The 14,088-nt window shown below is 42.4% G+C and overlaps 2 protein-coding genes across 2 annotated transcripts; both read left to right on the forward strand.

The window, feature by feature from the left end:
* Positions 1–5,182: 5,182 nt before the first annotated feature.
* On the forward strand, positions 5,183–5,533 carry LOC308086480 (elongin-C-like; the record flags this gene model as incomplete). The annotated part of the gene is made up of 1 exon (XM_080430015.1): positions 5,183–5,533. One exon carries the CDS (start codon positions 5,183–5,185, stop codon positions 5,531–5,533), a length of 351 nt encoding a protein of 116 aa, XP_080286141.1.
* Positions 5,534–7,256: 1,723 nt separating this feature from the next.
* On the forward strand, positions 7,257–7,607 carry LOC308086865 (elongin-C-like; the record flags this gene model as incomplete). Its single annotated transcript, XM_080430509.1, has 1 exon — positions 7,257–7,607. The coding sequence occupies one exon, from the start codon at positions 7,257–7,259 to the stop codon at positions 7,605–7,607; it is 351 nt and encodes a 116-aa protein (XP_080286635.1).
* Positions 7,608–14,088: the final 6,481 nt, after the last annotated feature.

Consider the following 14,088-nt stretch of genomic DNA (forward strand, 5'->3'; position numbering starts at 1 on the left):
AGTTGACTGGTGTCCCCCAGGGTCCTATACTAGGTCCACACATGTTTCCCTCTACACCAAATCTGTTCACCAAAGATAGCAGATCTGCAAGTTCACAATGCATCACAACGCAGCACAACGTGTCACGTTAGGTCACGCTATCTTTGCAGAACGTTGTAATGCGGCACTATACCGCTTGCGTAATGAGACTCACTCGTATGCTGGAACATGTTTATGTGTCTGTAATAACAAATATCAAGCAGAGCATATACAGTGAATCATGGTCCCAGTAAACATACAGTATACAGTATGCGTGATGATGGTGTGGGAGTGTTTGGACAGTCATGCTGGGTTTCCTTGGGGATATTTTGCACTGACAGGGAAGTGGAATCTATAGATATATTCTTTGTTTTCCTGATTCCTTTTTTGTCTTGAGAATAGTTTTTCTCATCTCATTCTGTAAGTTGAAAAAAATGGTATGCATATTTATTTAAGAATGCATGATTGTTCACCAAAAAAATGTATATACTGTTTGACACTGATTTTCTATAAATAATTGTATGCTGATGTAGATAAAAGCACGGAATACTATCTGTGTCTAGGCCATGTGAATCCCATGACCTCATTGATAAGATTGTTTTCATTAAGTAGATTTTAAAGACAACTTGTGCTGTGCCGCTGTTGGATTGCACCCACTGCTACTGCTCCTAATATGTGTAGCCTACAGTTTCCATGACGAATGCATGTATAGGACAATGTTGGCATAACAAATCAGATGACAAAAGACGACTAGAGGCTGTGTGTGCACATGGCACGTCATTCTCATCCCAAGAAGTGGAACACTTCCTCATGCTGCTGGAAACCAACACATACGTAATTGTGGTTATTGATTTCACTGATATATACAGTAGAATTCTCAGTAAATGGCTTGTACTGGAATTACTTTGGTGATGGAAGTTATCCTAAACCGGTTTCATTATCACTGAGTATGAGACGCATAGGCATATTCTTTGTTGAAAAAGAGCGATGAAATATTGTTAGTGTGTTACACATATTGCACAATATCAGTATTATGGTGTGTTCAGAACAAAAACTTTACTTTCAAAAGCTACGTACAGCATACAGAGCTAACTACAAGTAATAGAGAAATTGAAATGGGGCTGGGCAATTTCACTTATAAGTAACGTTGCCTAACAATAAACTAAAACTCTTCCACTGGGAGCTCAAACGGTGTGCGGACTTCCCCTCTTTTCCATATAAGTCAAATTTCCCAGCAACATTTCGACCGTAACCGGTCTTCATCAGGTCTTTAATGACCTGATGAAATCCGGTTACGGTCGAAACGTTGCCTAACAATAAACTAAAACTCTTCCACTGGGAGCTCAAACGGTGTGCGGACTTCCCCTCTTTTCCTGATGTACGTATTGTTGACCAGCACCCGATTAATTATTTTAAGATGTGCATGCTTACCCCTCGTTCCAATTTGACTTATAAGACTTCCATCATGATTATTTCAAACTTTTGATTATGATTAATGAACAATTAATATATACAATTTTGTTTTCCACTGCCCTCATAGTTCTCTGACAAGGTCTGTACTGTAAATATTACAGGCTTGCTATGAAGTATAAACATGGCTTACATATATCTTCATATAAATATTTTCATATAATTCTTGTATGACAACGTTGGTCTTGAGATATTTTGTTTACAATCAGACGGACAGACAGACAGACAGACAAGGGCTGACGTCAAATGAATACTATAATGATACTGCTTTTGGTAATGTGGGTGATTCACCTTAAATCATATTTAGTCAACTAAATACCCTGAGTCAAAGGCAAAGCTTATTGTTACACGCACGCACGCACGCACGCACGCACGCACGCACGCACGCACGCACGCACGCACGCACGCACGCACGCACGCACGCACGCACGCACGCACGCACGCACGCACGCACGCACGCACGCACGCACGCACACATTCATTCATTGTAGTTACATGCCGAACTTGGGCCCAAATTAAGCATCGGTTTGCTGCTTGCGGATGCTGAGGCACTCACTCTGAGCCAGGCCACTGCATTACTGCCAAAGGCTCAACCTCCAGGGATTTCTAACAGAGCCAAACACGTAATTTCATTCAGAGGGGCCAAGAGAAAAAAAGTCTTACACTGAGAAAGGGAAAAATACTGTGAGGGTTTCTTTTTCCTTCTTTTATTGGGGTTTATTTATTTATTTATGTTTGTTAGTGGCAGTTAGAGAATCAGGAAACTGAGGGCAGAGGGGGGGGGGGGGGGTGCGACGTGCAAAACAATGTAATTTTAAAATGTTTTAAATGTTTTTGTGAGAGTACCTACCCTAGGGGATACGGGGAGAACATGCAACCTCCACACAGAAAGGCCCTTTTGCCAACCCCACCTAGAGTATGGGCACTGACGATTTCCTAGTCTTGGCGATGCAATTACTATGTTATTAATCAGACGACTCATCAAGTTTTTGTCAGTGTGCATTTACTGTAGATCATGTTTCATCTCTTTGTCCTGTATTCCAATTTGTCACCTGCCTGTTACCTTGAATTCCTTTAACATAAGTTACCATTGAATCAGCTGGTGTGTCTTCATTTCATTCATATCAAATATAATATGTACAAACAGTACAGTATACTGATACCGGGTGAAATATTGTCTCTGTTGGTGACACGAAAGTGGTTGTCAAAATAAAGTACAGTATAAACAAAGGATAAATTATTCATACAGTAGAGAGGAAGGGTGATATTAGCACGGTGTGAAATGTTAATTATGTAGTTATGTAGTATGTGCCAATGGCATGACAGCTCACAGAGACACCTTATTAGTAACATGTGAAATATTTAGAGCCACCGGATTAAATGACCTGTAGCTGATAAGATCACTGTCCCATATCATTAGTCACTTGTGTGAGAAAGGGGTAGGGCACCACCGATGCATAAGAATGTGTGTGTGTGTGTGTGTGTGTGTGTGTGTGTGTGTGTGTGTGTGTGTGTGTGTGTGTGTGTGTGTGTGTGTGTGTGTGTGTGTGTGTGTGTGTGTGTGTGTGTGTGTGTGTGTGTGTGTGTGTGTGTGTGTGTAACAGAGTGAAATTATTAAATGGAGTCATGTAAATCTATCCTTTGGCTAAATCTGGAGCCATTTTGAAGTAACACGTAAATAAAAAAGTTATGAAGATAGACTTTTCACCATGCCTATGTATAAAACGGTTATAAAACCATGGGCAAAAGTGGTGGTTGCAGTGGGCAACCCGCTCCCTTCTATTGTGCTTTTGAACTTAGTTGTTGGAGCCATTTTATTGTGAGAGCTACAATAAACCCTGTTTCCTATATTGAGAAGTTGCCGTGTCTCTTCCTGGAAACTTCAACCCACGGGTCATTACGTTGGTGTCAGAAGTGGGATGGCTCAGCCTGAAGAAAGAAAGAGCGAGACAACGCCAGTGGTACCCCATGGTGAAGATGCTCACCCCTGGGTGATGGTGTAGGCACAGGGATTTAACCTGTGCCTACAATTGTACTGGCATACTGTATACCGGGGAAGAAGCTGAGCGCTCGCTCTACAGAACTTGGTAGAGCTGTGGAGTTTACAGGGCTTAGGTCCTACTAGAATGACGATGGGAGAGGATCCTGTTCCTTATGTCGAGAAGTTGTCACTTCTCTTCCTGGAAATCTTCAACCCACTGGTCATTACAATGAAATAAGTGAAACCTGCTACAGTAAATAAATGAGTTGAATGAATGAAATGAATGTGACACATTATCCCTTTACTGTATATACAAATGATATGACTATGAATACACTCCATTGCTGTTGCACTACATGTTGATTATCTGCTGCTAAGGGATGTCTCCTACTTGCACAAGAGACTGTGATATTCAGCTTTCTTTTCTTTTTCTTGCACACCTACGAGTATGTACAGTATATTTTATAATGTTGTCCTGTTATCTGGCCTTTTCATTTTCCCGCTCTATTTCTTTTCTTATAACTGTAATTTGTAACTGAAAGATAATTTCACTTTTTCACACCTTTAAACTTGTGACAATAAACCTGAAGTTGAAGTTGAAGCATGATTATAAATTATATGACACAATGATAACAAATTGGAATTCTCTTCCTAACGGAAGTTTCTTGTTTCAGAACTAAATATAGTGGGTTAAGACTATATTTGGTATCTATGCGCTATACATCAAAGGCATGACCAGCACTGAAACAAGTTATTAGTTATTAATAAGGGAATGCTTTTGAGCTCACAGCTCAGTAATTTCTCAATGATGACAATCCTAATCCCAGTGTTTATCTATCCTTTTGTTTTTTCTGTGGTGTTAGCTAAATATAAATCCAGCTCTAATATCATTGGTATGCATCTTCTCTACGCATCTTCACTTCTTCTTTAGGTCTTCAAATGAGCTTGTATGATGTATGAAACAGGTGCATATATTTATGATGTAGTTGTGACGTTAGTATCTGTGAGGTAAGTGTGATGCATTGCACAGGTGTGTTTACTGATTCAGTATCACCAGCTGTTTTTGTCATCCAGTGGCAGTGACACATGGCATTGTGAGTGGAGAAGGCCCAATACCCTGTAAGACCATACATGGTTCCTGTTGCGAACGTTCAGGGCATACTTGCCAGCACTGGCCGATATATGGAGATCCCCATAAATGGAGACGATCGACCTACAAGGTCGTCATAGAGACCCAAGACGTGTCATAGATACGGGGTCTGACATCAGTGAACCCTTCCCAGAGGCTCCATATGTGGAGATAACCGTCACGTCCAGGACTGACGTCCTGGTCCCATATTTGGGCATAGCTGACATGGGCAGCTCCATGTGGGGAGATGTCTGACACTATCTGACATCACCACGGTGATGTCAGGGGCTACCACAGTAGGATAAAACACGCTGGATGTCATGGCTGAAACCACTCTAGACCCATCGGCACTAGACCCAGTCTTAACCTTTCCAGAGCAAACCAACATCGATCCAAGCAGGATTAGTTCAACTGACAACCCAGTGTTCAGCGACGCTCGAAGATCATCTCAACCCTCTCCAGTGTATCAGGTCGACTAGCTGGCCGTACAAACCAGCTAGGCCTCACAGTGGCTCTTGAGTCCGGTTCTAAACAACCAGCCGATTATCCTCCTAAGAGTGTAAATAACAGATTCCACAGATATAATGGATGGTGTTGTGGAGAAACCCTATGGTGGCTGTGAGGGGCCAGATTCCATGTATGTGAAGTTGATCTCTTCAGATGGCCATGAATTCATTGTGAAAAAAGAACATGCCTTCCTCTCTGCCACCATCAAAGCCATGCTGAGTGGGCCAGGTGAGGTTGCAGAGGATGAGGTCAATGAAGTGAACTTGAAGGAGATTCCCGCTGAAATCCTGACTCGGGTCTGCAAGTTCTTCTCCTACAAGAAGTGTTACTCCAACCAGGTCGGCGATGCCCCAGACGCTCCTGAATTTCCGATTGACAAGGAAATCGCACTGGAACTGCTCATGGCTTCAAACTTCTTGGATTGCTAAAAAGCTGAAGAGGCCCTGGCCGTGGCGTGGCGGTCCAGGCACCCTATGCTGCAATGCCAGCCTGACAGCGTGTCGTGGGTTCGACTCCCGTTCCCGACAGGCGTGTCACCCCACCATCTCTCTCCCCATTTCCTATCAGCCTACGTTCCCTATCCCTCTCTAAACAAGACCAGGAGACCTGGTTCTGCCAGACCCAGAATAAGTACTTTATAAGATCAGAGCACTACGTCACCGGACTTCACATGACGTGTCAGCCTGTGTCTATGCCCATGTATGGACGAAAGGGGGACAGACTTTTTTTGGCTGGGGCCGGAGGACAAAGTGACCATGCCCATGTATGGACGAAACAGGGACAAAGCCTCATGTAGTAAGCCCGACCCCTTGGGTCTGGCAATAAAGGCATAAAATGCCCCCCCAAAAAAGATGAGAGATAAATGAAACAAAATTGCATGCCACTGTTTCATTTTGCACCTGGCTTTCTATTTTCATTAATAGATGTCATGTCAGGCTCCACCAGTTACCCCAGAGAAGGTGACAAACGTTGTTACCCCAGAAATCAGCTCTCCGTCGTAAAGATTTGTTTAATTTATAAAAGATCAAGGCAAAAGCGAAGACATGGCACTGTTTTCCAAACAGTGGGTTGGGACCCATCTTTGGGTCGCGGACACATTTTTTTTTCTCGTTTCCTACATAAAAAAATACATAAAAATACATAGTACATTATTTCAAAAGATTTAAAAAAGTTTAAACAAAAAAGTCACAACTTTTCATCAATCAAAAACAATTACAACATTTTAAATCGAATAATTCCCATAATTAAAAAAAGGTTTAGAAGTAGTGAAAATAGCAGATCTTACAATGCTTTTAGATCTGCTATTTTCACTAGTTTGGGCACATTTTTCTTTTGGGTCTTGAGCTAATAGGTTTGGGAACCACTGTTCTATGGTGCTTCCTATTGTCCATGTAAACACGGACAGTAGGCCTATTGTGTCATAATAATTGCCTTGTCTTGAACAATAAATCCTCCACTGAGGCTTAATGTCAGACCAATATCAAAAAGCATTTTAACCAGTGGGGTAAAGTAACTAAGTACATTTACTCAAGTTGTTGCGAACGTTCAGGGCATACTTGCCAGCACTGGCCGATATATGGAGATCCCCATAAATGGAGACGATCGACCTACAAGGTCGTCATAGAGACCCAAGACGTGTCATAGATACGGGGTCTGACATCAGTGAACCCTTCCCAGAGGCTCCATATGTGGAGATAACCGTCACGTCCAGGACTGACGTCCTGGTCCCATATTTGGGCATAGCTGACATGGGCAGCTCCATGTGGGGAGATGTCTGACACTATCTGACATCACCACGGTGATGTCAGGTGATGTCAGGGGTGATGTCAGGGGTGATGTCAGGTGATGTCAGGGGCTACCACAGTAGGATAAAACACGCTGGACGTCATGGCTGAAACCACTCTAGACCCATCAGCACTAGACCCAGTCTTAACCTTTCCAAAGCAAACCAACATCGATCCAAGCAGGATTAGTTCAACTGACAACCCAGTGTTCAGCGACGCTCGAAGATCATCTCAACCCTCTCCAGTGTATCAGGTCGACTAGCTGGCCGTACAAACCAGCTAGGCCTCACAGTGGCTCTTGAGTCCGGTTCTAAACAACCAGCCGATTATCCTCCTAAGAGTGTAAATAACAGATTCCACAGATATAATGGATGGTGTTGTGGAGAAACCCTATGGTGGCTGTGAGGGGCCAGATTCCATGTATGTGAAGTTGATCTCTTCAGATGGCCATGAATTAATTGTGAAAAAAGAACATGCCTTCCTCTCTGCCACCATCAAAGCCATGATGAGTGGGCCAGGTGAGGTTGCAGAGGATGAGGTCAATGAAGTGAACTTGAAGGAGATTTCCGCTGAAATCCTGACTCGGGTCTGCAAGTTCTTCTCCTACAAGAAGTGTTACTCCAACCAGGTCGGCGATGCCCCAGACGCTCCTGAATTTCCGATTGACAAGGAAATCGCACTGGAACTGCTCATGGCTTCAAACTTCTTGGATTGCTAAAAAGCTGAAGAGGCCCTGGCCGTGGCTTGGCGGTCCAGGCACCCTATGCTGCAATGCCAGCCTGACAGCGTGTAGTGGGTTCGACTCCCGTTCCCGACAGGCGTGTCACCCCACCATCTCTCTCCCCATTTCCTATCAGCCTACGTTCCCTATCCCTCTCTAAACAAGACCAGGAGACCTGGTTCTGCCAGACCCAGAATAAGTACTTTATAAGATCAGAGCACTACGTCACCGGACTTCACATGACGTGTCAGCCTGTGTCTATGCCCATGTATGGACGAAAGGGGGACAGACTTTTTTTTGGCTGGGGCCGGAGGACAAAGTGACCATGCCCATGTATGGACGAAACAGGTACAAAGCCTCATGTAGTAAGCCCGACCCCTTGGGTCTGGCAATAAAGGCATAAAATGCCCCCCCAAAAAAGATGAGAGATAAATTAAACAAAATTGCATGCCACTGTTTCATTTTGCACCTGGCTTTCTATTTTCATTAATAGATGTCATGTCAGGCTCCACCAGTTACCCCAGAGAAGGTGACAAATGTTGTTACCCCAGAAATCAGCTCTCCGTCGTAAAGATTTGTTTAATTTATAAAAGATCAAGGCAAAAGCGAAGACATGGCACTGTTTTCCAAACAGTGGGTTGGGACCCATCTTTGGGTCGCGGACACATTTTTTTTTCTCGTTTCCTACATAAAAAAATACATAAAAATACATAGTACATTATTTCAAAAGATTTAAAAAAGTTTAAACAAAAAAGTCACAACTTTTCATCAATCAAAAACAATTACAACATTTTAAATCGAATAATTCCCATAATTAAAAAAAGGTTTAGAAGTAGTGAAAATAGCAGATCTTACAATGCTTTTAGATCTGCTATTTTCACTAGTTTGGGCACATTTTTCTTTTGGGTCTTGAGCTAATAGGTTTGGGAACCACTGTTCTATGGTGCTTCCTATTGTCCATGTAAACACGGACAGTAGGCCTATTGTGTCATAATAATTGCCTTGTCTTGAACAATAAATCCTCCACTGAGGCTTAATGTCAGACCAATATCAAAAAGCATTTTAACCAGTGGGGTAAAGTAACTAAGTACATTTACTCAAGTTGTTGCGAACGTTCAGGGCATACTTGCCAGCACTGGCCGATATATGGAGATCCCCATAAATGGAGACGATCGACCTACAAGGTCGTCATAGAGACCCAAGACGTGTCATAGATACGGGGTCTGACATCAGTGAACCCTTCCCAGAGGCTCCATATGTGGAGATAACCGTCACGTCCAGGACTGACGTCCTGGTCCCATATTTGGGCATAGCTGACATGGGCAGCTCCATGTGGGGAGATGTCTGACACTATCAGACATCACCACGGTGATGTCAGGGGCTACCACAGTAGGATAAAACACGCTGGATGTCATGGCTGAAACCACTCTAGACCCATCGGCACAGTCTTAACCTTTCCAGAGCCAACATCGATCCAAGCAGGATTAGTTCAACTGACAACCCAGTGTTCAGCGACGCTCGAAGATCATCTCAACCCTCTCCAGTGTATCAGGTCGACTAGCTGGCCGTACAAACCAGCTAGGCCTCACAGTGGCTCTTGAGTCCGGTTCTAAACAACCAGCCGATTATCAGTTTTACAGTTCCTCAACCAGAAAGGTAATGCTTGTCCATGGAACGCTCACACGATGTACTGTACACGTCACACAAGACATGCGGGTTGGATGAGGAAATTATAAACACAGAATCAGACGCCATGGCATTCCTCTTTGGAAAACGCTATGGGGCGTTTAAGACAACAACCATACCGTGTGGGTGACACAATACAATCTCTCCTGTCTCTTTCTTTCTTTCTTTTTTTTTCTTTCTTTTGTCCTTTCTTTCATCCTTTCGGACTTTCGAGCTGAATTCTTTTTAAAATAAGTATGAATGATTCCTTTTTCACAAAGAGCACAGAGCAGCCATCTTTTGAAACATGTAGTGTTGCTCCATATTGGAAACACTCCTGCATGGTCATACTTCCACTCTAGTGGATGTGGGTGCATGCCTTTTCATGCATTAATACAGTACAATAGTGGCAAAATATTGTCATTACATGATGAGACCGGGATGTTGCATGCGTCTTTTGTTAAAAATGTCATGAGAAACAATTACATCATTAAAGAGAATCACCAATTATTTATTCAGTGATGATGCTCTGAGAAAAGGCTTGTTACCACACGATACTGTAGCTACAAACACACCTTTACACCTATGACCTAACCTCAGGGTTAGACCATAGAGGGTTAGACATTGGTATAGCCTGCCGAATCCTTTCATATTTGAGAACACAAAACCCTCTGTGTGTGAACGTATCCACTGAAGCCTTATTGTATACTTTGGCTATTCATCACGATGCAACATGTTTTGAGCTTGTAGGTCTGTTAGATTGTTTTTGACACATGAAACACTTAGAAAATGTTTTGATAAAAATAAGGATGCCAGGGTGAATTAAAGTGTTTTTTTTTTTACCTGGGTCCTATTTTTTGATAATTTGGACCACATCAAATGTTTTGGGAATTGGTCCATTCGTTTGCCTCTGGGCGTTTTGTGTCTGGAGGGGCAAGCCGGTAATTAAATTATTTTTTTTGTTGCCAAATATTGGCTTATATTCTTATATGTGCCTGAAAACATTATTCCAGTGGTCTCTGGAGGTATCTCTCGCTCTGTCTGTTGAGTTGAATTATCATTTGATGGCCATCCCTATTCATTTGAGCCAGAGAGTAGCCAATATCTTTTACACCTACACTCCGCTTGTGTACACTTCCTATTCTAAAAATAGGGCCCAAGTAAAAAGAAAGACATTCTCCTTTTAATGTCTCCCAAGAGTTGATGCCAGTATTTAATGTGCCGAAGGGGCTGGTGCCTACTTGCAGTGGTCTCTCGGTTCTACCAATCTGCAAGGCGTCACGTAACGCTCTGCTCCGATCACGACTTCCACACCGGGTTCAGTTCCAGCGAAGGCCACTCTCCCACATCAGGGCCCACGACCTGCTCATGCTCATTACACACGCACAAAGTGAGATGTGTTCCCCTGCTCCATCTCACACCGCTTGATCCGAGCATACCACACATTGCTGCATAACGGAATAATACTTACCCTTGGGCCACGGTGAGTGGGGAAAACTAATAATGTACATGCACAATTAGGTCACTTTCCAGCTATGACGAGCCAAGGCAAAGTGTCTCTGACAGGCCATCCTACGCCCCGTCCTTTGAAGTGGACAACAATGATTGTGAGAGGGACTGTCCATCAGGTTCAGTTGAGATGACAACTGACTGATGCACATGACTCAATTAATCCCATTTACCGGGACTGTTGACTTGTGTGTGTTGCTCTGTACTTATATGACTATTTACTGTAGCGTATTGTTTGTTGATTAGGGTTCATGCGTACTCTCCTTACTCTGATCTTGCACTTGTAAGTCGCTCTGCATAAGAGCATCTGCTAAATGGCTAAATTGTACGTTGTATATGTTGTAATATTTGTGTGTGTGTGTGTGTGTGTGTGTGTGTGTGTGTGTGTGTGTGTGTGTGTGTGTGTGTGTGTGTGTGTGTGTGTGTGTGTGTGTGTGTGTGTGTACAGTGTGTGTGTGTGTGTGTGTGTGTGTGTGTGTGCGTACATGCATTCTCAAATATGAATTAATGTATGTGTGTGTGTGTGTGTGTGTGCGTGCATGCGTGCGTACATGCATTCTCAAATATGAATTAATGTATGTCTGTGTGTGTGTGTGTGTGTGTGTGTGTGTGTGTGTGTGTGTGTGCGTGCATGCGTGCGTGCATGCATTCGTGCATGTGTGTATAAACTATTCCATGCGAGGTGGCAGAACATGCTTTGTCGTTGCCCCGTGTGGAGAGAGACGTTGATGCTCTCTCTCTCTCTTGATCAGTGTGAGATGTGTGAATGGATGGGAAAGTTTGCCTTGTCATTGTCTGTGTTTAGAGCGGATGATGCACAGCTCTCTGACTCACCACTCACTGTGCCTCTAAGCACGTCGGCCTTTCTTCCGGGGGTCTGCCAACCTCTGCTGTGCCGCCATGTTTGTTTTGGATGCAAAAATAACCATGATCCTCTCTGTTGCACAGAACCACTGAGGCAGGGTTTCCTCTCTAGTAGTAATGTGCTATGCATTGCTTTTACGCCAAGTGCTGTTCTCCTCACTACATATTCATTTTCCTCCCGTACTGTATTCCCGACAAAGCTGACGTCAGTCCTGTGGAACTTTTTCTCACAGCTTATTTTCACTCAGTATGCTCACCACAGCATTTCCCATAAGCACTTTGTCATTTCTTGTACATGCAGTGTCATTTTTGCATGTTAGTAACCAAAATATCTATGAAGGAATAACAAAACAATCCTGAATGTTAATTTAGTGTACACACCATCTTTCTTTGTATTATTGTTATTATTATTACCTATGCTACTGCATTGTCTGAAGGAAGCCGAACAAAAATAAGTACTCTAATGTAGGCATACCTGTACACAAGATAAAGTAACAATAATGCACAACCTTGAATCTATTAATAAAGTTTGATTTTATTTATTTATTATTTTATAAGCAATGAATCAAAGGCTACATCGTATGAAGCAAACGTTTCGGCGCCCCAGTGCGGCTCCAGAGTTTGTTTGATTAATCCAGAACACAAGCAGATTGCTGTAATTTAAAGTTTTCTATAACCAGCAACGTGTGAGTGATAATAATTCTGTGTATCAAATATAATTTTATACCAAGGCAACGTCGCTCTTACATGGCCATGGCACATTGGGCAGAGAGGGACAGAGTGTAAGATTGCACTGGGGATAATGGCTTGCGCAGTCTTCTCTTAAAGGCAATGGCATCTGTCACGGTGATTGGTTTTATTATTGTAACGCCTAAACCACACCTATGCATAATGTAACGGGCAGCGCCAGTGTTTTAGGGATAAGGCTGGTGTCCGAAGATAGCAACTTTTGCACGGGAACGCCCCTTGCGCAATGCTAAATCCCCAAATAGTGGCTATAGGATCTTCGGACGAAAATAGTGCTGATCATGTCCTTAATTGTACTTCCACTTGGTTTCCTCCAATCACCTTGATACTCTTGAATAGGGGTACACAAATGAAAATGTTGCATAACTATGCAATATACTGTATATACAAAGCTTGGCTTACGGGCTACAAGACTTCTTGCACCACCACATACAGTATTCTATACATAGAGGACAAATAAGCTATGTTATAGAGACCTGTGTATGTCTGAAAATCCAATCCTATGAGGGGCTGTGTAAGATTTAAATAATAAGACACACTCATAACGAGACACTCTCACATACAACTGAAACACTTTTGTACATTCACCATTGAAACACACTCACACTCACTACTGAAACATCTCAAATACAGATATACACATATTCTGCATGTAATACTCATTTTACTTACTGTACTTAAAAGTATTATTGTTTTAATGTAAAATATTATAGTATATACAAATGTATTAATGTAATAATTGTTATCCAGTGAAATTAGTGATTTATTTTGTCCCTCTCTATTTTTGACCTCCACCTTTCCTCTTTAGCTTACTGGGAATGGGGCTGGGCCGGAGGTCCATTGATGATGTACAATCAATATAATAATCAATATACAATTGCTGCTCCTACGCTCTGCTCACAGACCAGGACACTTCTGTTTACAACAGCGCTGGTCTTGGGACAGGCAGAAAGCTAAACAAACCAATAATGTCTTGATGATTACTGACATTTTTGACCAATCGCAATTTGTGACAACTGAAGTGCCAGTGGGCTCTGCTCTGCTATGGCAGAAACATAAAAAAATATTTATAAAAAAGACAGGCCACATCAGTGATTACACAGGCAACTGAGGCAAGCCATCAGGAAATGTCCCCAATCTCCTGACCAATCTGGGCCTGGATGAGCGCTACTGAGAGTAACCATGTGTAATATGTGATCAGTACACTTAAACGTTAAAATGTAGTTTATGTATTGAGAAGATAAAGCACTTCAGCTTCAAGTATGTGAGGGTTACTAAAGATTGTGAAAACTATGGAAAGTTAAATGGGAAGTTTTTATGCTATGCCATCAACATCAGTGCCAACAAGTTAATTGGTAATTGACAATATTATTGATGGCACTCTGTGCCTTCCATCGGCCTCATTACCATTGGTTACCTCTAATAGGCTGTTTGCCCGCTTAAAGGGATATTTCACTTTCAAACATGTTTGGGGTAATTTTAACGTCTAGGCTTTTGTGAACACCCCAGACAGTTTTTTTCCTCATTTATTTTATATTATTTGTTTCATTATTATTTTTTTCCTTTTTCCCCAGAAATTATGAAAAAAAATAAAACACAGCCTCCTAACACATTAGAAGGACATTCAGTCACCAGAACCAAGGGCAGAGGTTTTCAATTAATCTAACATGGTTCAAATGTAGTTTGAAGTTAC

Source organism: Gymnoscopelus braueri (genome assembly GCF_963280865.1).
Source record: "Gymnoscopelus braueri genome assembly, chromosome: 6".
NCBI lineage: Eukaryota > Metazoa > Chordata > Actinopteri > Myctophiformes > Myctophidae > Gymnoscopelus > Gymnoscopelus braueri.